At 46.4% G+C, this 26,419-nt stretch overlaps 1 protein-coding gene across 1 annotated transcript in view; it reads left to right on the forward strand.

Moving 5' to 3' along the window:
- Window positions 1–26,419, forward strand: part of LOC126194955 (apoptosis-resistant E3 ubiquitin protein ligase 1) — a 476,952-nt gene that overhangs the window by 268,222 nt on the left and 182,311 nt on the right. The window contains exon 2 of the mRNA XM_049933344.1: window positions 18,531–18,690. Within this exon, the coding sequence (XP_049789301.1) occupies window positions 18,531–18,690 (160 nt within the window). The remainder of the gene's footprint in view (window positions 1–18,530; window positions 18,691–26,419) is intronic.

A 26,419-nucleotide genomic window follows, 5' to 3' on the forward strand; every position in this document is an offset into this window, starting at 1 on the left:
CAGGTTCGAATCCTGCCTCGGGCATGGATGTGTGTGATGTCCTTAGGTTAGTTAGGTTTAAGTAGTTCTAAGTTCTAGGGGACTGATGACCTCAGCAGTTAAGTCCCATAGTGCTCAGAGCAATTTGAACCATTTGAACCAAATTGCCACAATTGCATCTACTGGGCCGACGAAAATCCGAACGTCCATGTAGACGAAGCCGTGAATTTGCCAGGAGTAAATGTGTGGTGTGGGTTGTCTTACCGGGGATTGATTGGGCCATTCTTCTTTGACGGCACAGTTACCGGTGAGGTGTACCTACGGAAGCTTCAGGCATCCATTTTACCTGCCATCCGAGACTTGTATGGAGACGGAAGAGTTTACCTTCAACAAGATGGTTCCCCAGCCCACTACCAAAATCGTGTTAGGGCGTATCTCGACGAAAATCTACCAGGAAGATGGATAGGCCGTAGAGGTGCTGTGGAGTATCCACCACCTTCCCCAGACCTAACTCATGTGGACTTTTACCTGTGGGGAACACTAAAGGACGTCGTTTATCGACAAAAGCCACGCATACTGGATGAACTTCGGGAATCAATCGTACATTCATGTGCAAATATCCAACTGAACACGTTGCAGTCAGTAGTTCGTGCTGCAGTTCGGCGGCATCGTTAGTTTGAGGATGTTAATGGTGACCATTTCGAACACCTACAGTGATATCTCTAAGTTGGACTTTAAGCTACACTTTCACCAAAAATGAGACAACTCCGTCAATTAGTTTGCAAGTTATGGACTTTGAAACAGTGGGTACATTTTTTTGGTCCCCTCTGTATAAAAGCTGGGGCACTATCGTGGTTATACCACGCACCCTGATTGCAAAATTGTACGTCAATCTGTTGATTCGACCTGTTGCGCTGCCATTCACCAACAGCATTCCAGGGGATGTTTTCCAACAGTATAACGCTCGCCCATGTACACATGCAGAGTGTCGACATGTTGCCTTGACCTTGTCAAACACCAAATCTGTCTGCAGTCGAGCGCATATGGGACAAATAGGAAGACAATAAAAGCGTCATTCACAACCAGTATTAACCGTCGCTGTATTGACCGACAAAGTGCAAGAGGCATGGAATTCCACATCACAAACCGACATCTGGCATCTGTACAACACAATTCATCCACGTTCGCATTCTTGCATTCAATGTTCTGGCGATTTCACCTCTTATTAATGTACCAGCATATCACATTTGCAATGGTTCATCTAGCACTTACATTAACGTGTGATCTTCCAATGTTAATCACTTAACTATGTTACTTAGGCAGATGTATTCCCAAAATTTCAGCACTCTGCATTAATTATTTTTTCCGTGTATATACACTACTGGCCATTAAAATTACTACACCACGAAGATGACGTGCTACAGACACGAAATTTAACCGACAGGAAGAAAGATGCTGTGATATGCAAATGATTAGCTTTTCAGAGCATTCACACAAGGTTGGCGCCGGTGGTGACACCTACAACGTGCTGAGATGAGGAACGTTTCCATCCGATTTCTCATACACAAACAGCAGTTGACCGGCGTTGCCTGGTGAAACGTTGTTGTGATGTCTCGTGTAAGGAGGAGAAATGCGTACCATCACGTTTCCGACTTTGATAAAGGTCGGATTCTAGCCTATCGCGATTGCGGTTTATCGTATCGCGACATTGCTGCTCTCGTTGGTCGAGATCCAATGACTGTTAGCAGAATATGGAATCGGTGGCTTCAGGAGGATAATACGGAACGCCGTGCTGAATCTCAACAGCCTCGCATCATTAGCAGTCGAGATGACAGGCATCTTATCCGCTTGGATGTAACGGATCGTGCAGCCATGTATCGATCCCTGAGTCAACAGATGGGGACGTTTGCAAGACAACAACCATCTGCACGAACAATTCGACGACGTTTGCATCAGCACGGACTATCAGCTCGGAGACCATGGCTGCGGTTACCCTTGACGCTGCATCACAGACAGGAGCGCCTGCGATGGTGTACTCAACGACAAACCTGGGTGCACGAATGGCAAAACGTCATTTTGTCGGATGAATCCAGGTTCTGTTTACAGCATAATGATGGTCGCATCCGTGTTTGGCGTTATCGCGGTGAACGCACATTGGAAGCGTGTATTCGTCATCGCCATACTGGCGTATCACCCAGCGTGATGGTATGGGGTGCCATTGGTTACAAGTCTCGGTCACCTCTTGTTCGCATTGACGGCACTTTGAACAGTGGACGTTAAATTTCAGATGCGTTACGACCCGTGGCTCTGCCCTTCATTCGATCCCTGCGAAACCCTACATTTCAGCAGAATAACGCACGACCGGATGTTGCAGGTCCTGTACGGGCCTTTCTGGATACAGAAAATGCTCGACTGCTGCCTTGGCCAGCATATTCTCCAGATCTCTCACCAATTTAAAACGTCTGGTCAATGGTGGCCGAGCAACTGCCTCGTCAGAATACGCTAGTCACTACTCTCGATGAACTGTGGTATCGTGTTGAAGCTGCATGGGCAGCTGTACTTGTACACGCCATCCAAGCTCTGTTTGACTCAATGCCCAGGCGTAACAAGGCCGTTATTACGGCCAGGGGTGGTTGTTCTGGGTACTGATTTCTCCGGATCTATGCACCCAAATTGCGTGAAAATGTAATCACATGTCAGTTCTAGTATAATATATTTGTCCAATGAATACCCGTTTATTATCTGCATTTCTTCTTGGTGTAGCGATTTTAATGGCCAGTAGTGTAGATTAGGAACAGCAGATGGCCTATATCAGTTACTTGGGAAGCACCGAATCACATAGAATATGAACAGTCATACATTTCAGTTACAAATAAAAATTTCGTAATTCATCGGTATCGGAGAGTTCCAAGTACGTATCAGGCTTGAACACATCACAGCAGATACATCATACCGTGAAAACTCGGTATGGAAAGTGGACGAGCGCCAGAGGGAGAAAGAGGGCAGGAGAGAGCTGTGGCGGGCAGCACGTGGGCGCCCGGCAAGCGATCGCGGGTGAGAAACGGCTTCCGCCGCCCACGCCGCCCACACGCCGTGGAAACAGGCCAAGGGCGGCGCGGCAGGGGGTCGACGACGAGGGCGCTGCCACGTCGGGCACAGGCGGCCGCTATCTTCGTTAGCTGCCCCCTCACACCCCCCTTTCATTGTCGCCCACGCAGCCCCAGGCGCCGGGCAATCGCCGCCCTCTTCATTCCGCAGCAATCCGTGCTCGGCCGCCCTCTCCCGCAGAGTTCCGTTTCCTGGAAACTCCCCCCACCACCCCCCCCCCCCTCGGGACTCTGGACAGGCCAGTGCATTTGAACAATGTCCACAAATCACTGCCCCAAAGATCCTTCATTGCAGAGTTCATTGTCATGCTGATATAAATACAGAAGGGTCCAAAAAAATGTATCCACTGTTTAAAAGTCCATAACTTGCCAACTAATTGACGGAGTTGTCTCATTTTTGGTGAAAGTGTAGCTGAAAGTTCAACTTAAAGATATCACTGTAGGATGAGATTTTCACTCTGCAGCGGAGTGTGCGCTGATATGAAACTTCCTGGCAGATTAAAACTGTGTGCCGGACCGAGACTCGAACTCGACACCTTTGCCTTTCGCAGGCAAGTGCTCTACCATCTGAGCTACCCAAGCACGACTCACGCCCCGTCCTCACAGATTTACCTCCACCAGTACCTCGTCTCCTACTTTCCAAAGTTCAAGGTTCGCAGGAGAGCTTCTGTGAAGTTTGGAAAGTAGGAGACGAGGTACTGGCGGAAGTAAAGCTATGAGGACGGGGCGTGAGTCGTGCTTGGGTACCTCAGATGGCAGAGCAATTGCCCGCGAAAGGCAAAGGTGCCGAGTTCGAGTCTCGGTCCGGCACACAATTTTAATCTGCCAGGAAGTTTCATCACTGTAGGTGTTCGAAAAGGTCACCATTAACATCCACACACAAACGATGCCCCCGAACTGCAGCACGAACTACTGACTGCAACGTGTTCAGTTGGATATTTGCACATGAATGTATGATGGATTCTCGAAGTTCATCCAATCTGCGTGACCTTTGTCGATAAACGACGTCCTTTAGTGTTCCCCACAGGTAAAAGTCCAGAGGAGTTAGATCTACGGAACGTGGTGGATACTCAACAACACCTCTACGGCCTATCCATCTTCCTGGTAGATTTTCGGCGAGATACGCCCTAACACGATTTTGGTAGTGGGGTGGGGCACCATCTTGTTGAAAGTCTCGGATGGCAGGTAAAATGGATGTCTGAATCTTCTGAAGGTACACCTCACCGGCCGGCCGGAGTGGCAGTGCGGTTCTAGGCACTACAGTCTGGAACCGAGCGACCGCTACGGTCGCAGGTTCGAATCCTGACTCGGGCATGGATGTGTGTGATGTCCTTAGGTTAGTTAGGTTTAATTAGTTCTAAGTTCTAGGCGACTGATGACCTCAGAACTTAAGTCGCATAGTGCTCAGAGCCATTTGAACCATTTTTTTTTACACCTCACCGGTAACTGTGCCGTCAATGAAGAATGGCCCAATCAAGCCCCGGTAAGACAACCCAGACCACACATTTACTCCTGGCAAATTCACAGCTTTGTCTACATGGACGTTCGGATTTTCGGCGGCCCAGTAGATGCAATTGTGGCGAGTTACTGTACCATTGAGTTTGAACTGTGCCTCCTCAGACCACACAATCATCTCTGCAAAATCTTCATCGTTGCGCACCATGTTAGTAAACTACTCGCAGTACTCCATTGTGCGATCTGGGTCGTCCTCGTTCATTGCGTATAGCAATCCTGGGATGTAGCACTTCCACTTTACTGTCTTCAAAATTCGCCGAACACTTGAGTGACTCCAGTTTCATCTACATCTACATTTATACTCTGCAAGCCACCCAACGGTGTGTGGCGGAGGGCACTTTACGTGCCACTGTCATTACCTCCCTTTCCTGTTCCTGTTCCAGTCGCGTATGGTCCGCGGGAAGAACGATAGCCGGAAAGCCTCTGTGCGCGCTCGAATCTCTCTAATTTTACATTCGTGATCTCCTCGGGAGGTATAAGTAGGGGGAAGCAATATATTCGATAACGTCGACGCGTTTCACGGGCACACTGTCTCACAGACTTCTGTGGTGAGCGAGTGAAATGTTGTAACACACGACGGGAGTTAGCTGGACTTGTTACTATTACAGGTCGTCCGGATCGTTGTTTGTGTGCATCGTTAACACAGCCATCGGCTTCAAATTGGTCTCGAATGCGACGAATCGTTAAACGTGTCGGTGGCTCTGTTTGATACTCATTTCGCCATTGCCGTTGAACCTCACTAATGTTTTCGTACTTAAAATACCACTTCAAAACTGACTTCCTTTCATCGAATGTAAGCCTTGCGCCAGCCATGTTTACTCGAATAACTATATGCAACTAAGAACAAAACACTGACTATCTGGCAACTGTCATCTGACAAAACAAAACAAAACAAAACAACGCAATACAACGCTTGTGTGGCGATTGCCGGAACTACAAACTATTACACTACCAAAGATGAGAGAATTCCGTCAGTTAGTTTGCCAGTTATGGACTTTTAAACAGTGGAAACATTTTTTTTTCCCCTCTGTAAACATCGTCTCCGAACTCTTCCTATACTGTACGCAGTACAGTCTTGTGAAATGGGTCCATACCCTCCTGCATTTAGAGTTTCCTTGCCGCAATACGGGGACCACACACTAACCACGAAAGAGTAACTCCTCCGTCCTTAACTGTTGGCACTACCCGTGGTGGCAGCTAATGTTCTCCAGGCATTCGCCAGCCAAAAGCCTTCCTTCGGGGTGTCACAGGGTACAGCGTGATTCACGACTGCATATCACTTGTTTCCAGGCGTCCACAGTGCAGCGGCGTCGCTCTTTACAGTACCTCTGGCTCCGCTTAGCACCGACTGTACAAATGCGTAACTCATGAGGAGCTACTCGAACACTGCGCCCCATCCTTATCACCTCCCTACGCTCAGCGAATGTGCTAGCTATACTGCTGGTGGCACTTTGAAACTCGCGAGCGATTCTTTCCGCTCATTTCATGCAATTTTGTGCAATCACCCCCCACAATGATCAACTGTCCCTGTTCTTCACTTCACGGGCAGCTTTAGAACGAAATGTCCCCGATATGTTTATTACTCATTTGACACCCAATGACTACTCCACATTCGAAGTTACTGAGGTCTGCCGACCAATCCATTCTGCTGTTACTGCTCTCTGCTGGACAACACAATACTCACCGTCTCATTCTATACTAAATCGTCCGCCTGTTATTTCATCAAGTAGTCAGTTTTAGATTACACAGAACTGGGCGGTTACTTTTGATGGAGTACTTTAAGGCCGACACCTTTCAATAGGCCGTGATAAGATACTTTCCGACCCACGGGGACGGCTATACTGGCTCGCAAAAACTCTATTCCGATGGTGAGTAAAATGAAAACCTTAAACATTTTTTTAAATATTATTTATTGTGCAGAAGTGGTACAAACTTGTATCACTTTTCAACATAATCTCCCCCACAATCAATGCAAGTCCTCCAGCGCTTACAAAGTGCATAAATTCCATTAGAAAAAAAAATTCTTTTGGTAGTCCGCGCAACCACTCATGCACCGCGTGGCGTACCTCTTCATCAGAACGGAACTTCTTTCCTCCCATTGCGTCTTTAAGTGGTCCAAACACACGGAAATCACTTGGGGCAAGGTCTGGTGAGCATGGTGGATGAGGAAGACACTCAAAACGCAGATCTGTGATTGTTGCAACTGTTGTACGGGCAGTGTGGGGCCCAGCATTGTCATGTTGCAAAAGGACACCTGCTGACAGCAATCCACGTCGCTTTGATTTGTTTGCAAGCCGCAGGTGATTTTTTAGGAGATCTGTGTATGGTGCACTGGTGACAGTGGTCGCTCTAGGCATGTTGTTGTTGTTGTTGTTGTGGTCTTCAGTCCTGGGACTGGTTTGATGCAGCTCTCCCTGCTACTCTATCCTGTGCAAGCTTCTTCATCTCCCAGTACCTACTGCAACCTACATCCTTCTGAATCTGCTTAGTGTATTGATCTCTTGGTCTCCCTCTACGATTTTTACCCTCCACGCTGCCCTCCAATACTAAATTTGTGATCCCTTGATGCCTCAAAACATATCCTACCAACCGATCCCTTCTTCTAGTCAAGTTGTGCCACAAACTTCTCTTCTCCCCAATCCTATTCAATACCTCCTCATTAGTTACGTGATCTACCCACCTTATCTTCAGCATTCTTCTGTAGCACCACATTTCGAAAGCTTCTATTCTCTTCTTGTCCAAACTGGTTATCGTCCATGTTTCACTTCCATACATGGCTACACTCCATACAAATACTTTCAGAAACGACTTCCTGACACTTAAATCTATACTCGATGTTAACAAATTTCTCTTCTTCAGAAACGATTTCCTTGCCATTGCCAGTCTACATTTTATATCCTCTCTACTTCGACCATCATCAGTTATTTTACTCCCTAAATAGCAAAACTCCTTTACTACTTTAAGTGTCTCATTTCCTAATCTAATCCCCTCAGCATCACCCGACTTAATTCGACTACATTCCATTATCCTCGTTTTGCTTTTGTTGATGTTCATCTTATATCCTCCTTTCAAGACACTGTCCATTCCGTTCAACTGCTCTTCCAAGTCCTTTGCTGTCTCTGACAGAATTACAATGTCATCGGCGAACCTCAAAGTTTTTACTTCTTCTCCATGAATTTTAATACCTACTCCGAATTTTTCTTTTGTTTCCTTTACTGCTTGCTCAATATACAGATTGAATAACATCGGGGAGAGGCTACAACCCTGTCTCACTCCTTTCCCAACCACTGCTTCCCTTTCATGCCCCTCGACTCTTATAACTGCCATCTGGTTTCTGTACAAATTGTAAATAGCCTTTCGCTCCCTGCATTTTACCCCTGCCACCTTCAGAATTTGAAAGAGAGTATTCCAGTTAACATTGTCAAAAGCTTTCTCTAAGTCTACAAATGCTAGAAACGTAGGTTTGCCTTTTCTTAATCTTTCTTCTAAGGTAAGTCGTAAGGTTAGTATTGCCTCACGTGTTCCAACATTTCTACGGAATCCAAACTGATCTTCCCCGAGGTCCGCTTCTACCAGTTTTTCCATTCGTCTGTAAAGAATTCGCGTTAGTGTTTTGCAGCTGTGACTTATTAAACTGATAGTTCGGTAATTTTCACATCTGTCAACACCTGCTTTCTTTGGTATTGGAATTATTATATTCTTCTTGAAGTCTGTGGGTATTTCGCCTGTCTCATACATCTTGCCCACCAGATGGTAGAGTTTTGTCATGACTGGCTCTCCCAAGGCCATCAGTAGTTCTAATGGGATGTTGTCAACTCCCGGTGCCTTGTTTCGACTCAGGTCTTTCAGTGCTCTGTCAAACTCTTCACGCAGTATCGTATCTCCCATTTCGTCTTCATCCACATCCTCTTCCATTTCCATAATATTGTCCTCAAGTACATCGCCCTTGTATAAACCCTCTATATACTCCTTCCACCTTTCTGCCTTCCCTTCTTTGCTTAGAACTGGGTTGCCATCTGAGCTCTTGATATTCATACAAGTGGTTCTCTTCTCTCCAAAGGTCTCTTTAATTTTCCTGTAGGCAGTATCTATCTTACCCCTAGAGAGACAAGCCTCTACATCCTTACATTTGTCCTCTAGCCATCCCTGCTTAGCCATTTTGCACTTTCTGTCGATCTCATTTTTGAGACGTTTGTATTCCCTTTTGCCTGCTTCATTTACTGCATTTTTATATTTTCTCCTTTCATCAATTAAATTCAATATTTCTTCTGTTACCCAAGGATTTCTATTAGCCCTCGTCTTTTTACCTACATGATCCTCTGCTGCCTTCACTACTTCATCCCTCAGAGCTACCCATTCTTCTTCTACTGTATTTCTTTCCCCCATTCCTGTCAACTGTTCCCTTATGCTCTCCCTGAAACTCTCTACAACCTCTGGTTCTTTCAGTTTATCCAGGTCCCATCTCCTTAAATTCCCACCTTTTTGCAGTTTCTTCAGTTTCAATCTGCAGTTCATAACCAATAGATTGTGGTCAGAATCCACATCTGCCCCTGGAAATGTCTTACAATTTAAAACCTGGTTCCTAAATCTCTGTCTTACCATTATATAATCTATCTGATACCTATTAGTATCTCCAGGATTCTTCCAGGTATACAACCTTCTTTTATGATTCTTGAACCAAGTGTTAGCTATGATTAAGCTATGCTCTGTGCAAAATTCTACAAGGCGTCTTCCTCTTTCATTTCTTCCCCCCAATCCATATTCACCTACTATGTTTCCTTCTCTCCCTTTTCCTACTGACGAATTCCAGTCACCCATGACTATTACATTTTCGTCTCCTTTCACTACCTGAATAATTTCTTTTATCTCGTCATACATTTCATCAATTTCTTCATCATCTGCAGAGCTAGTTGGCATATAAACTTGTACTACTGTAGTAGGCATGGGCATTGTGTCTATCTTGGCCACAATAATGCGTTCACTATGCTGTTTGTAGTAGCTAACCCGCACTCCTATTTTTTTATTCATTATTAAACCTACTCCTGCATTACCCCTATTTGATTTTGTATTTATAACCCTGTAATCACCTGACCAAAAGTCTTGTTCCTCCTGCCACCGAACTTCACTAATTCCCACTATATCTAACTTTAACCTATCCATTTCCCTTTTTAAATTTTCTAACCTACCTGCCCGATTAAGGGATCTGACATTCCACGCTCCGATCCGTAGAATGCCAGTTTTCTTTCTCCTGATAACGACGTCCTCTTGAGTAGTCCCCGCCCGGAGATCCGAATGGGGGACTATTTTACCTCCGGAATATTTTACCCAAGAGGACGCCATCATCATTTAATCATACAGTAAAGCTGCATGTCCTCGGGAAAAATTACGGCTGTAGTTTCCCCTTGCTTTCAGCCGTTCGCAGTACCAGCACAGCTAGGCCGTTTTGGTTAATGTTACAAGGCCAGATCAGTCAATCATCCAGACTGTTGCCCCTGCAACTTCTGAAAAGGCTGCTGCCCCTCTTCAGGAACCACATGTTTGTCTGGCCTCTCAACAGATACCCCTCCGTTGTGGTTGCACCTACGGTACGGCCATCTGTATCGCTGAGGCACGCAAGCCTCCCCACCAACGGCAAGGTCCATGGTTCATGGGGGAAGCTCTAGGCATGTAATGCTCCAAAATGACGCCTTTTTCGTCCCAAAAGAGAGTCCGCATAACCTTCCCTGCTGATGGTTCTGTTCGAAACTTCTTTGGTTTTGGTGACGAGGAATGGTGCCATCCCCTGCTCGTTCTCTTCGTTTCCGGTTGGTGGAAGTGAACCCAGGTTTCGTCTCCAGTAAAGATTCTTGCAAGGAAGCCATCACCTTCTCGTTCAAAGCGCCGAAGAAGTTCTTCACAAGGATCGACACGTCGTTCTCTCATTTCAGGAGTCAGCTGCCGTGGCACCCATCTTGCAGACACTTTGCGAAACTGGAGCACATCATGCACAATGTGGTGTGCTGACCCATGACTAATCTGTAAACATGCTGCAATATCATTCAGTATCACTTGGCGGTTTTTCTTCACTACGGCTTCAACTGCTGCAATGTTCTGTGGAGTCACAACTCATTGTGCCTGACCTGGACGAGGAGCATCTTCCACTGAAGTCACACCATTTGCGAACTTCCTACTCCATTCATAGACTTGCTGCTGTGACAAACATGCATCACCGTACTGAGCCTTCATTCGTCGATGAATTTCAATAGGTTTCACACCTTCACTACGCAAAAACCCAATAACAGAACGCTGTTCTTCCCTGGTGCAAGTCGCAAGTGGGGCGGCCATCTTTATACCGATACTGCGACTATGTGTGCATCTGCACTAAGCTGCCCATTCTGCACGCTGTTTGTAGCACGCTTACCAACTTACAGGATAACAGCGCGAAATTTCGATTTGTTATTACAAATTTAAGGTTTTCATTTGACTCACCCCCGTGTTTTCTGCTTCTGGGGTCCTCTGGAACCATGTGCGGGGAACACACTCGCGGACGGACGCAGCATCCATCTGCAGCACAGGTTGGAGGCTGCGCTCGTCGGGGAGCGGCAAGCGTTCATGCAGAGTTGGCTCACACACCGCCTCAGTAAGAGGGTGTGTCGCCGGGGGCGTTGTAAAGAAACTGGTTCTCTACTTCTAAAAAAAAAAAAAAAACTTTTAAATAATAAAACATGACCTATACAAGGAATCTGATTACCCTTGTTAGTCATGGACGAAAAAAAAATTTGGCATAGTCTTTGTCAGAACGTGCAGAATCTTATGTGAGGCCAATAAGACCTCAATTTTAATGTAAATTTGGTAAGCCACTGTTTACGTAATAAAAAAATAAATTAGGTAACTGAGTACAATTATTATATAGATGCGATAAATCACTTTAAGGGGGCCAAATAAACATTTAAAGTCAATATAATTCCAGTAAACCTGCGAAAGTAAAAACAAATTATTGTAGGCGCCTATATAGACATCGTGCATCTGCTAGATGCCCACGAAATACGTAATTTTGTTTTGAAGCTGACAGCCAATGAGAAAACAGGTGCAGTTTTCAAGGAGTAATTGCGGACAGTATCAGCTGGTAATATACGTAATTTTATGGTAGCTAATTTTACCACACAAAATTAAGATATTACTCCCTCCAAAAGAAGTTACAAACAAACATTAAAATAAAATTATAATTAGCAGCAAAATGTCTGAGAAGAATTTTGAAAGGAAATTATTAATTGAACTTCAATTTGGCGGGTTATCAACACTGTCAACAAGACGAAATAATGGAAAGAATATTTATTGGGACTAAACAAAATTGAGACATTGTGACAGTATTTTTAAGAGTTAATTTAACTGCAATTGTCTTTAATTTTGAAATTAGAGAGAGCGTAATAATTTTCTTTTAATGTCTTAACTGTTGCTGCAGGCAGTGCGATGACGTCAGCGGTGGTCCGCGCGGACGATGTGTGAAGTGAAGTGAATCCTGGCTCGTGGCGTGAAGACAGTGATGGATCCGCCTGTTTCATTAATATTACAGTTACGGCGGTGGTCCACGTCTCCGTTGTAATCGAATCAGCTGGCAGCACTGACGCGATGATAATAGTTCCAGTGTGTGCGTTGTCGTTACGCGCGCGACGTTTTATTATTAAAAGTTTATTAATCACGCGGTGCGGGTAGGTCGGAGTTATGCAACGTCTTTAGTATATATCCGGTTAATGGCAATTCTTCCTACAGTTCTTTCACCGTGTTGTCACAGGAAAACAGTCACACGTGTTTTTCACTATAACAGTCCGTTAAACATCAGTTCAATTACCTCGTCGTCTCTAAGACAGTTTGGACGATACAATAAATGTTTCTTGATCAATTCACAGCACTGTTCTTTTACTTAACATTTTGGTTTGGTCCACTTTCACGCAATTCTAACAGTTAGTGTCTCCACACGACAATGGTGTCTGGTTCACGGCTAATTGTCACAAGTTCACACAGTCTGTAAAATCGTCACCGCAAACACTCGATATACTTTTCAAGTTTTACTGTTCACTTAATAATGCACAATCTCCTATTAACACAGCGGACGCACTGCAATTAATTGTTCCTCCGCGTATCACCGTCTTTCACGCCGAAATTTTCAACGTTTTACACCCGCGAACCGACCACGATACCACACAACACCCACGCTCTCTATCGATAGTCGTTCGCTCTCTCTCTCTCTCTCTGACACAGTACTTCTCCTAGCCTAACCAAAGATTTACAAAGCATATAGAACCAGAACATTCATATTCGTACAATATAAAATATAAAACAGTAGCAAAATGAATGAAGAAACAATGTGACGTATTAGCAAAAACAAAAATAGTTTCAATAAATGATACATACGTACTATGACAAGGTAATGCACAAAAGAAAAAATATATTATCGACTTTCGGGGAAAGCAATGTCTCTACAGCGTCCCGTCGACTTGCGTCTGCCGGGAGGGTGAGCAGACATGTCCGTATCCAACATTGGTGACGGGGCCTCCTGCTCGTTAGCGGAGGGCGAGGCTGGGCCCGTCTGCCTAGGACACCGCCAAAGGGCGTATTGCGGCCTACTGACGTCGGTGTTCCTTCAAGCAGCTGCAGCTGCGTGAATTTGCGGCGTGCGCTCCGCCGCAATTCACACTCTTAACAGACACACTGTAAGTAGACTGTTTAGGTTTTTATGTTGGTAACGCCACGTAGCGCTCTGTATGAAAATCACTGACTGTGCTGTGTGCAGTCTGTGGCTGGTTTGCATTGTTGGAATATTTGCTATTGTAGTGTTGGGCAGTTGGAGGTGAGCCCCCAACAGTGGTGGATGTGTGGAGAGAGATGCCAGAGTTTTGAGCGGAAGATCTTGACGTGTGTCCGTCTGAAAAAGGAAATTTGTAAGACCGGATGTCATGAACTGATATATATATATATATATATATATATATATATATATATATATATATATATATATATATATATTATGACTTTTGAACGCTATTAAGGTAAATACATTGTTTTTTGTCTATCAAAATCTTTCATTTGCTAAATATGCCTGTCAGTAGTTAGTGCCTTCAGTAGTTAGAATCATTTATTTAGCTGGCAGTAGTGGCGCTTGCTGTATTCCTGTAGTTCGAATAAGGAAGATTTTTGTGAGGTAAGTGATTCATGTAAGGTATAGGTTATTCTTAGTCAGGGCCATTCTTTTGTAGAGATTACTGAAAGTCAGATTGCGTTGCACTAAAAATATTGTGTGTCAGTTTAGTGATGATCAGAATAAGTAAAGAGAGATATGTCTGAGTACGTTCAGTTCTGCTCAGCTGTTTGAAAATCAGATTATGTAAACCTGTTACGTTATTTGATTTTCGAAGCAGCTGAGCAGAACTGAACGTACCCAGACATATCTATCTTTACTTATTCTGATCATCACTAAACTGACACACAATATTTTTAGCGCAACGAAATCTGACTTTCAATAATACCTACAAAAGAATGGCCCTGACTAAGAATAACCTATACCTTTCATGAATCACTTACCTCACAAAAATCTTCCTTATTCGAATTACAGGAATACAGCAAGCGCCACTACTGCCAGCTAAATAAATGATTCTAACTACTGAAGGCACTAACTACTGCTAGGCATAGTTAGCAAATGAAAGATTTTGATAGAGAACAAACAATGTATTTACCTTAATAGTGTTCAAAAGTCATAATATATCTCAGTTCATGACATCCCGTCTTACAAATTTCCCTTTTCTGACGGACACATGTCCATATCGTCCTCTCAAAATTCCGCCATCTCTCTCCGCACATCCACCACTGCTGGCGGTTCACCTCCAACTGCACAACGCTACGCACTGTTCACATCCAGCTGCCCAACACTACAATAGCGAATATTGCAACAATGCCAACCAGCCGCAGACTGCACACAGCACAGTCAGTGATTTTCATACAGAGCGCTACGTGGCGTTACCAACATAAAAACCTAAACAGCCTAATTACATAGCCCCCTTGCTGCCCACAAAAAATTGTAGAAATTCTTTTGGGCATTGGCTAATACGTATTTGTTAAAAAAATTATATTAAAGCTAACAAAGACACTCCTGGAAATGGAAAAAAGAACACATTGACACCGGTGTGTCAGACCCACCATACTTGCTCCGAACACTGCGAGAGGGCTGTACAAGCAATGATCACACGCACGGCACAGCGGACACACCAGGAACCGCGGTGTTGGCCGTCGAATGGCGCTAGCTGCGCAGCATTTGTGCACCGCCGCCGTCAGTGTCAGCCAGTTTGCCGTGGCATACGGAGCTCCATCGCAGTCTTTAACACTGGTAGCATGCCGCGACAGCGTGGACGTGAGCCGTATGTGCAGTTGACGGACTTTGAGCGAGGGCGTATAGTGGGCATGCGGGAGGCCGGGTGGACGTACCGCCGAATTGCTCAACACGTGGGGCGTGAGGTCTCCACAGTACATCGATGTTGTCGCCAGTGGTCGGCGGAAGGTGCACGTGCCCGTCGACCTGGGACCGGACCGCAGCGACGCACGGATGCACGCCAAGACCGTAGGATCCTACGCAGTGCCGTAGGGGACCGCACCGCCACTTCCCAGCAAATTAGGGACACTGTTGCTCCTGGGGTATCGGCGAGGACCATTCGCAACCGTCTCCATGAAGCTGGGCTACGGTCCCGCACACCGTTAGGCCGTCTTCCGCTCACGCCCCAACATCGTGCAGCCCGCTTCCAGTGGTGTCGCGACAGGCGTGAATGGAGGGACGAATGGAGACGTGTCGTCTTCAGCGATGAGAGTCGCTTCTGTCTTGGTGCCAATGATGGTCGTATGCGTGTTTGGCGCCGTGCAGGTGAGCGCCACAATCAGGACTGCATACGACCGAGGCACACAGGGCCAACACCCGGCATCATGGTGTGGGGAGCGATCTCCTACACTGGCCGTACACCACTGGTGATCGTCGAGGGGACACTGAATAGTGCACGGTACATCCAAACCGTCATCGAACCCATCGTTCTCCCATTCCTAGACCGGCAAGGGAACTTGCTGTTCCAACAGGACAATGCACGTCCACATGTATCCCGTGCCACCCAACGTGCTCTAGAAGGTGTAAGTCAACTACCCTGGCCAGCAAGATCTCCGGATCTGTCCCCCATTGAGCATGTTTGGGACTGGATGAAGCGTCGTCTCACGCGGTCTGCACGTCCGGCACGAACGCTGGTCCAACTGAGGCGCCAGGTGGAAATGGCATGGCAAGCCGTTCCACAGGACTACATCCAGCATCTCTACGATCGTCTCCATGGGAGAATAGCAGCCTGCATTGCTGCGAAAGGTGGATATACACTGTACTAGTGCCGACATTGTGCATGCTCTGTTGCCTGTGTCTATGTGCCTGTGGTTCTGTCAGTGTGATCATGTGATGTATCTTAGATTAGATTAGATTTACTTTCATTCCAATTGATCCGTAGTGAGGAGGTCCTCCAGGATGTGGAACATGTCAGAAAAACAACAATACATGACAAATATTTACAACTAAAACAAATAAGCTAATGTACCATTCCACAGGTCCCAAGTGGAATGATCGTCATTTTTTAATGAACACTAAGAGTCATTTTACAAATACTAATGCACTGAATTTAAAATAAAAAAGTGTTTTATTTATTTATAAGGTAATACAACTACTGTAATACTTATTTACAATGAACACATTACTGCACTGAAATGGTGCAGAAGTTAGATTATACTAACACACACACACACACAAATTTTCAATGAACACATTACTGCACTGAAATTGTGCAGAAGTTATGTTGTACTTATATACAAATCAGTTGGTTTTACTAAGAAATTCATCAATGGAGTAGAAGGAGTTGGCCACCAATAAATCCTTTAGGAATGTGTCAATAAAGTTTCCCCTTCCTGAGACAATGAATTCACGGTGTTCTTATTTCAATTTCCAGGAGTGTATATCAAATTCACACACTTATCGATACAATGTTGGTCGAAAGCAAAAATGTTCCCACAGTCCATAAAGACAGTCCTGATCAGTCAAGGGTTGGGCCAGTTTCGAGTGTCATGCGCTTCCGCGCACTCCATGCAGGCAACGGCGCCCTCGCATGTTCCCGCAACATGCCCCATCCGCTGACACTTCTAGCACTGCAGCACGGTGCGCTTCTGCTTCGGCTGTCTTTCGCGGCTGTCTTGCCACAACATCCATGACGAGTTCGAGTGCTGCAGCAAGCCTCCTCTTCTGCGCCCGGACATTTCGTTCGGCTAGTGGTGACGTAGACGAGCGACGAAGTGAGTAGCAGCCAGTGGAGCAGCGCAGTGCATGCGAGCACACGTGATCCGGAGAGGCGGGGCTTGCATCTCACCGGCAGCGGCGTAATCGTTCGTGGCAGCGCCTTCCTGCCGCGGTGGTGGCGCGGTTATTTCAAAGTACGGCCGATACCTTATCCCACATTTCTGAACATGTACTGCAGTGTTGACACCACTTCTAGATATTATCTACGAGATACATTCAAGTTCTAAGGCCTCCGATTTTTTTTCTAATAAACTACTCACCCGAAATCGATGAAACTGGCGTTACTTCTCGACGTAATCGCCCTGCAGACGTACACATTTTTCACAACGCTGGCGCCATGATTCCATGGCAGCGGCGAAGGCTTCTTTAGGAGTCTGTTTTGACCACTGGAAAATCGCTGGGGCAATAGCAGCACGGCTGGTGAATGTGCGGCCACGGAGAGTGTCTTTCATTGTTGGAAAAAGCCAAAAGTCACTAGGAGCCAGGTCAGGTGAGTAGGGAGCATGAGGAATCACTTCAAAGTTGTTATCACGAAGAAACTGTTGCATAACGTTAGCTCGATGTGCGGGTGCGTTGTCTTGTCTTGGTGAAACAGCACACGCGCAGCCCTTCCCGGACGTTTTTGTTGCAGTGCAGGAAGGAATTTGTTCTTCAGAACATTTTCGTAGGATGCACCTGTTACCGTAGTGCCCTTTGGAACGCAATGGGTAAGGATTACGCCCTCGCTGTCCCAGAACATGGACACCATCATTTTTTCAGCACTGGCGGTTACCCGAAAATTTTTTGGTGGCGGTGAATCCGTGTGCTTCCATTGAGCTGACTGGCGCTTTGTTTCTGGATTGAAAAATGACATCCACGTCTCATCCATTGTCACAACCGACGAAAAGAAAGTCCCATTCGTGCTGTCGTTGCGCGTCAACATTGCTTGGCAACATGCCACACGGGCAGCCGTGTGGTCGTCCGTCAGCATTCGTGGCACCCACCTGGATGACACTTTTTGCACATTTTCAGGTCGTCATGCAGGATTGTGTCCACAGAACCCACAGAAATGCCAGCTCTGGAGGCGATCTGTTCAACAGTCATTCGGCGATCCCCCAAAACAATTCTCTCCACTTTCTCGATCATGTCGTCAGACCGGCTTGTGCGAGCCCGAGGTTGTTTCGGTTTGTTGTCACATGATGTTCTGCCGTCATTAAACTGTCGCACCCACGAACGCACTTTCGACACATCCATAACTCCATCACCACATGTCTCCTTCAACTGTCGATGAATTTCAATTGGTTTCACACCACGCAAATTCAGAAAACGAATGACTGCACGCCGTTGAAGTAAGGAAAACGTCGCCATTTTAAGTATTTAAAACAGTTCTCATTCTCGCCGCTGACGGTAAAATTCCATCTGCCGTACGGTGCTGCCATCTCTGGGACGTACTGACAATGAACACGGCCTCATTTTAAAACAATGCACATGTTGCTATCTCTTTCCAGTCAGGAGAAAAAAAAATCGGAGGCCTTATAACTTGAATGCACCTCGTAGATGTGAGTGCAGCTGTTTGCTTGTAGTAACCTCGCGGTCCCACCCGTGTGTTGCAGGCATCTCTAGCCTGGTGGGCTGCGTCACCGAGGTGGGCGACCTGCCAGAGCTGCCGGCCCACGACGAGGAGCGGCTGCAACGCGCCGCCCTGCTGCTGCAGCAGCGCCTCATCCTGCGCCAGTGGCTGCTGCGCCACCAGCTGCAGCACCACTACCAGAGGTACTGCTGCTACTACTACTACTACTACTACTACTACTACTACTACCACCACCACCACCACCACCACCACCACCACCACTACTACACTACACTACACTACACTACACTAAACTACACTAACCTGTAGGGAGTACCTATGTTGTTGGCGACACCCCAAATCGATTTCGGCTTACCGACCAGTGTTCGGTTTTTACTGCGGAGCTTTACGCTGTTCTCCAGGCTGTCCAATACAACCGTCGCCATCAGCGGATACAGTATATTATATGCTCAGAGTCGCTCAGCTCTCTCCTCAGTCTCCAAGCTCTCTAATCTATCCACCGTCTGGTCCATCTGATTCAGGACTGCCTCCACTTGCTCCACTTGGGGGGCGTCTCTGTGGCGTTCCTCCGAATTCCAGGACACTTTAGTATCCGTGGATACGAGGCGGCCGATATAGCGGCCATGGGTGCAGTCTCTCTTTTTCAGCCTGCTGTTCGCATGGTTCCCTTCGCCGATCTGCAGAGTGTTTTGTCGTCGTGTTGCTCTTTTATGGCACGCATATTGGTCTACACTTCCCAATAATAAATTGCGGGACGTGAAAGCTCTTCCCTGTGTTTGGACTTCTTCCTCCCGACCTCGTCGTCGGGAGGAGGTAATTTTAACTAGACTCCGGATAGGGCACTGCCTTTTTAGCCATCGACGTCTTTTAAGTGGCGATCCTCCCCCGCTTTCTCCCCACTGCTCTCATCTGTGGACGCTGAGACACCTTTTACTTGAGTGCCCCTATTTTACTCCGTTACGCGCCCGTCTACAGCTGTCGCCTGATACACTCCTGGAAATGGAAAAAAGAACACATTGACACCGGTGTGTCAGACCCACCATACTTGCTCCGGACACTGCGAGAGGGCTGTACAAGCAATGATCACACGCACGGCACAGCGGACACACCAGGAACCGCGGTGTTGGCCGTCGAATGGCGCTAGCTGCGCAGCATTTGTGCACCGCCGCCGTCAGTGTCAGCCAGTTTGCCGTGGCATACGGAGCTCCATCGCAGTCTTTAACACTGGTAGCATGCCGCGACAGCGTGGACGTGAACCGTATGTGCGGTTGACGGACTTTGAGCGAGGGCGTATAGTGGGCATGCGGGAGGCCGGGTGGACGTACCGCCGAATTGCTCAACACGTGGGGCGTGAGGTCTCCACAGTACATCGATGTTGTCGCCAGTGGTCGGCGGAAGGTGCACGTGCCCGTCGACCTGGGACCGGACCGCAGCGACGCACGGATGCACGCCAAGACCGTAGGATTCTACGCAGTGCCGTAGGGGACAGCACCGCCACTTCCCAGCAAATTAGGGACACTGTTGCTCCTGGGGTATCGGCGAGGACCATTCGCAACCGTCTCCATGAAGCTGGGCTACGGTCCCGCACACCGTTAGGCCGTCTTCCGCTCACGCCCCAACATCGTGCAGCCCGCCTCCAGTGGTGTCGCGACAGGCGTGAATGGAGGGACGAATGGAGACGTGTCGTCTTCAGCGATGAGAGTCGCTTCTGCCTCGGTGCCAATGATGGTCGTATGCGTGTTTGGCGCCGTGCAGGTGAGCGCCACAATCAGGACTGCATACGACCGAGGCACACAGGGCCAACACCCGGCATCATGGTGTGGGGAGCGATCTCCTACACTGGCCGTACACCACTGGTGATCGTCGAGGGGACACTGAATAGTGCACGGTACATCCAAACCGTCATCGAACCCATCGTTCTACCATTCCTAGACCGGCAAGGGAACTTGCTGTTCCAACAGGACAATGCACGTCCGCATGTATCCCGTGCCACCCAACGTGCTCTACAAGGTGTAAGTCAACTACCCTGGCCAGCAAGATCTCCGGATCTGTCCCCCATTGAGCATGTTTGGGACTGGATGAAGCGTCGTCTCACGCGGTCTGCACGTCCAGCACGAACGCTGGTCCAACTGAGGCGCCAGGTGGAAATGGCATGGCAAGCCGTTCCACAGGACTACATCCAGCATCTCTACGATCGTCTCCATGGGAGAATAGCAGCCTGCATTGCTGCGAAAGGTGGATATACACTGTACTAGTGCCGACATTGTGCATGCTCTGTTGCCTGTGTCTATGTGCCTGTGGTTCTGTCAGTGTGATCATGTGATGTATCTGACCCCAGGAATGTGTCAATAAAGTTTCCCCTTCCTGGGACAATGAATTCACGGTGTTCTTATTTCAATTTCCAGGAGTGTATATCTTTCATTTTAGCAGACGACACGCGCTCAGCCGATCGCGTTCTCGACTTTATTAGTATCAGTGAGATGTCGTCAGTCATTTGAAGCTCTTTTTGGGGACAAACAATCCTCCCTTCTATAAGCTTCCCTCCTGTTTTTGACTTTACCCACTTTTTTGAGTTTCGCTCCCATTGCTGCTGATTTCCAGTTTGGTTCTTTTACGTTTTCCTAAGCCACAGACTGGGAGCTAATGACCGTAGCTGTTCTGCGCCCTATAACCGTAACAAAAGAAAATAGACTAACATGCACCTGCGCTAGCACTAGGCCTGCCAACGAGCCACCACAGGACTGCAGGACTGCCACAGAAATACATTACTGAGACACAAGTTCACACTCAGGTGAGAAAAGTCATGGGATACCTCCTAATCTCGTGTCGGATCTCCTTTTGCCCGACGTAGCGCAGCAACTCGACGCGGCAGGGACTCAACAAGTCGTTGGAAGTCGCCTACTGAAATACTGTCTCTATAGCCGTCCTTAATGACGAAATTGTTGCCGGTGCAGTATTTTATGCACGAATTGACCTATAGATTATGTCCCATGAAGCCTCGATGGGATTCATGTCGGGCGATCTGGGTGGCCAAACCATTCTGCTCGAATTGTCCTGAATGTTCTTCAAACCAAACACGAACAGTTGAGGTCCGGTGACCTGACACCATTGTTTGAAAACGTGAAGCCCATGAATGGCTGAAAATGGTCTCAAAATAGCCGAAAATAATCATTTTCAGTCAATGTTCTGTCCAACTGGACCAGAGGAGCCAGTCCATTCCGCGTAAACACAGCCCACACCATTACGGAGCCACCACCAGCTTCCACAGTGCGTTGTTGGCAACTTGGATCCATGGACTCGCGGCGTCTGCGCCACATTCGTACCCTACCATGGGCTCTTGCCAACCGAAGTCGAGACTCATCTGATCAGTCAACGGTTTTCCAGTCGTCTAGGGTCCAACCGATGTGGCCACGAGCCCTCGAGAGTGCTGCAGGCGATGTCGTGCTGTTAACAACGGCACGCGCGTCGGTTGTCCGCTGTCATAGCCCATTAATGCCAAACTTCGCCGCACTCTCCTAATTGATATGTTCGTTGTACGAACGTACCACATTGATTTCTGCGGTTATTTCACGCAGTGTTGCATGCGAAAGTCACTGCTCTCGGTCGTTAAGTGAAAGTCGTCGGCCATGCGTTGTCCTTCATAAGAGCTAAAATCAGAAATTTTGTATTCTCCGCATACTCTTGACACTGTGGATCTCGGAATATTTGAATTCCCTAACGATTTCCGAAATGCAGGGTGTTTATAAATGAATATCGTGGTTTTAACGCTTTATAATATTTAAGTTCTCTAACGCTATAGATACAGCAATGAGGAATAGCGCAGTAGGCAGTACAGTTGAAGAGGAATGGACATCTCTAAAAAGGGCCATCACAGAAGTTGGGAAGGAAACGTAGGTACAAAGAAGGTAGCTGCGAAGAAACCATGGGTAACAGAAGAAATACTTCAGTTGATTGATGAAAGGAGGAAGTACAAACATGTTCCGGGAAAATCAGGAATACAAGTCGCTGAGGAATGAAATAAATAGGAAGTGCAGGGAAGGTAAGACGAAATGGCTGCAGGAAAAATGTGAAGACATCGAAAAAGATATGATTGTCGGAAGGACAGACTCAGCTTACAGGAAAGTCAAAACAACCTATGGTGACATTAAAAGCAACGGTGGTAACATTAAGAGTGCAACGGGAATTCCACTGTTAAATGCAGAAGAGAGAGCAGATAGGTGGAAAGAATACATTGAAAGCCTCTATGAGGGTGAAGATTTGTCTGATGTGATAGAAGAAGAAACAGGAGTCAATTTAGAAGAGATAGGGGATCCAGTATTAGAATCGGAATTTAAAAGAGCTTTGGAGCACTTACGCTCAAATAAGGCAGAAGGGATAGATAACATTCCATCAGAATTTCTAAAATCATTGGGGGAAGTGGCAACAAAACGACTATTCACGTTGGTATGTAGAATATATGAGTCTGGCGACATACCATCTGACTTTCGGAAAAGCATCATCCACACAATTCCGAAGACGGCAAGAGCTGATAAGTGCGAGAATTATCGCACAATCAGCTTAACAGCTCATGCATCGAAGCTGCTTACAAGAATAATATACAGAAGAATGGAAAAGAAAATTGAGAATGCGCTAGGTGACGATCAGTTTGGCTTTAGGAAAAGTAAAGGGACGAGAGAGGCATTTCTGACGTTACGGCTAATAATGGAAGCAAGGCTAAAGAAAAATCAAGACACTTTCATAGGATTTGTCGACCTGGAAAAAGCGTTCGACAATATAAAATGGTGCAAGCTGTTCTAGATTCTGAAAAAAGTAGGGGTAAGCTATAGGGAGAGACGGGTCATATACAATATGTACAACAACCAAGAGGGAATAATAAGAGTGGACGATCAAGAACGAAGTGCTAGTATTAAGAAGGGTGTAAGACAAGGCTGTAGCCTTTCGCCCCTACTCTTCAATCTGTACATCGAGGAAGCAATGATGGAAATAAAAGAAAGGTTCAGGAGTGGAATTAAAATACAAGGTGAAAGGATATCAATGATACGATTCGCTGATGACATTGCTATCCTGAGTGAAAGTGAAGGAGAATTAAATGATCTGCTGAACGGAATGAACAGTCTAATGAGTACACAGTACGGTTTGAGAGTAAATCGGAGAAAGACGAAGGTAATGAGAAATAGTAGAAATGAGAACAGCGAGAAACTTAACATCAGGATTGATGGTCACGAAGTAGATGAAGTTAAGGAATTCTGCTACCTAGGCAGTAAAATAACCAATGACGGATGGAGCAAGGAGGACATCAAAAGCAGACTCGCTATGGCAAAAAAGGCATTTCTGACCAAGATAAGTCTACTAATATCAAATACCGGCCTTAATTTGAGGAAGAAATTTCTGAGGATGTACGTCTGGAGTACAGCATTGTATGGTAGTGAAACATGGACTGTGGGAAAACCGGAACAGAAGAGAATCGAAGCATTTGAGAAGTGGTGCTATAGACGAATGTTGAAAATTAGGTGGACTGATAAGGTAAGGAATGAGGAGGTTCTACGCAGAATCGGAGAGGAAAGGAATATGTGGAAAACACTGATGAGACAGGATGATAGGACATCTGCTAAGACATGAGGGAATGACTTCCATGGTACTAGAGGGAGCTGTAGAGGGCAAAAACTGTTGAGGAAGACAGAGATTGGAATACGCCAAGCAAATAATTGAGGATGTAGGTTGCAAGTGCTACTCTGAGATGAAGAGGTTAGCACAGGAAAGGAATTCGTGGCGGGCCGCTTCAAACCAATATTTAATATACAGGGTGATTCAAAAAGAATACCACAACTTTAAAAATGTGTATTTAATGAAAGAAATATAATATAACCTTCTGTTATACATCATTACAAAGAGTATTTAAAAAGGTTTTTTTTTCACTCAAAAACACTTTCAGAGATGTTCAATATGGCCCCCTCCAGACACACCAGCAATATCAACCCGATACTCCAACTCGTTCCACACTCTCTGTAGCATATCAGGCGTAACAGTTTGGATAGCTGCTGTTATTTCTCGTTTCAAATCATCAATGGTGGCTGGGAGAGGTGGCCGAAACACCATATCCTTAACATACCCCCATACGAAAAAATCGCAGGGGGTAAGATCAGGGCTTCTTGGAGGCCAGTGATGAAGTGCTGCAGACAGTGCTTGAACGAATTTCAGACGATAAGGTTTCATAACTAACCTTTTTCGTAGGACTCTCCATACAGTTGATTGTGGAATTTGCAGCTCTCTGCTAGCTCTGCGAGTCGATTTTCCTGGGCTGCGAACAAATGCTTGCTGGATGCTTGCTACATTTTCATCACTCGTTCTCGGCCGTCCATAACTTTTCCCTTTGCACAAACACCCATTCTCTGTAAACTGTTTATACCAACGTTTAATACACCACCTATCAGGAGGTTTAACACCATACTTCGTTCGAAATGCACGCTGAACAACTGTCGTCGATTCACTTCTGCCGTACTCAATAACACAAAAAGCTTTCTGTTGAGCGGTCGCCATCTTAGCATCAACTGACGCTGACGCCTAGTCAACAGCGCCTCAAGCGAACAAATGTACAACTAAATGAAACTTTATAGCTCCCTTAACTCGCCAACAGATAGTGCTTAGCTCTGCCTTTTGTCGTTGCAGAGTTTTAAATTCCTAAAGTTGTGGTATTCTTTTTGAATCACCCTGTATTAAACTTACAGTTATAAATGATATGTCGGTTTTAATGTGTGTCGTGTGATAAATGGTGCTCACATTGAACAATTATAAGGTTCTTGGTAAAACTGTCTGAGTTACCCTGTCATTTGACATATCATTTATAACTGTAAGTTTAATATAATAAATATTATAAAGCGTTAAAATCCCGATATTCATTTATAAACACCCTGTACCATGTCCCATTCGTCTAGTTCCAACCACCATTCCGGGTTCAAAGTCTATTAATTCCAGTCTTGCGGCCATAATCACGTCGGAAACCTTTTCTCTAGCGGTTCTAGGCGCTCAGTCAGGAACCGCGCGACTGCTACGGTCGCAGGTTCGAATCCTGCCTCGGGCATGGATGTGTGTGATGTCCTTAGAACTACTTAAACCTAACTAACCTAAGTTCTAGGGGACTTATGACCACAGATGTTGAGTCCCATAGTGCTCAGAGCCATTTTTTGAAACCTTTTCACATGAATCGCCTGCTTATGAACGACAGCTCCACCAATGCCCTGCCGCTTTATACCTTGTGTACGCAATACTACGGCCATCTGTATGTGTGCTTAACGCTGCCCCACGACTTACGTCACCTCAGTGTAAACTGTGACGTAATTCTGTTGAACTCGCCGCTCTTTTCATAAATCAAAAGATCGATTGTCACCACACACTATATCCCAAACTGATTGTTTCAAATGAAAACTGTTTTGTAAAACATTAGCGTCATTCGAAATGAAACGAACCGGTGGCTGTAAAATGAAAATCGTCGAAGGGGTCGTAATGCCACTGTCTACAGAAGGTGTGGTCCCTGTAAGAGCGCTGAGGCCCCAACTTCTGCGTTGGAAGGAGGTGGGCGCACACACCCTCGAAACGACAGAGCAAGCAGGTGGACGCGTCGATCATTCTGTGTACTCAGTTGTGCTGAAAACAAAGAAATGGAGGTTGCAGAAGAGGATCAGACGGGCCCGGTGCGTTCCCTTACAGCGGAAGGACTGCGGGAAATGGAAATGCGTCGAAGAATAGAGAACACTGCATGCCCGTTGCAATTCCGACGCTCAATCCGACCTCTGGGGCAACGGCCGCCACTCTAACTCACCGGTGTTCACTAATGAGGGCATCCACCCATTGTCGATTTAAGGACCAAGCGACAGAAGCCGCCGATTGGGGCGCCAATTTTTGCGGAGCTCCAGA

Source organism: Schistocerca nitens, chromosome 7, assembly GCF_023898315.1.
Source record: "Schistocerca nitens isolate TAMUIC-IGC-003100 chromosome 7, iqSchNite1.1, whole genome shotgun sequence".
In the NCBI taxonomy this organism is placed as follows: domain Eukaryota; kingdom Metazoa; phylum Arthropoda; class Insecta; order Orthoptera; family Acrididae; genus Schistocerca; species Schistocerca nitens.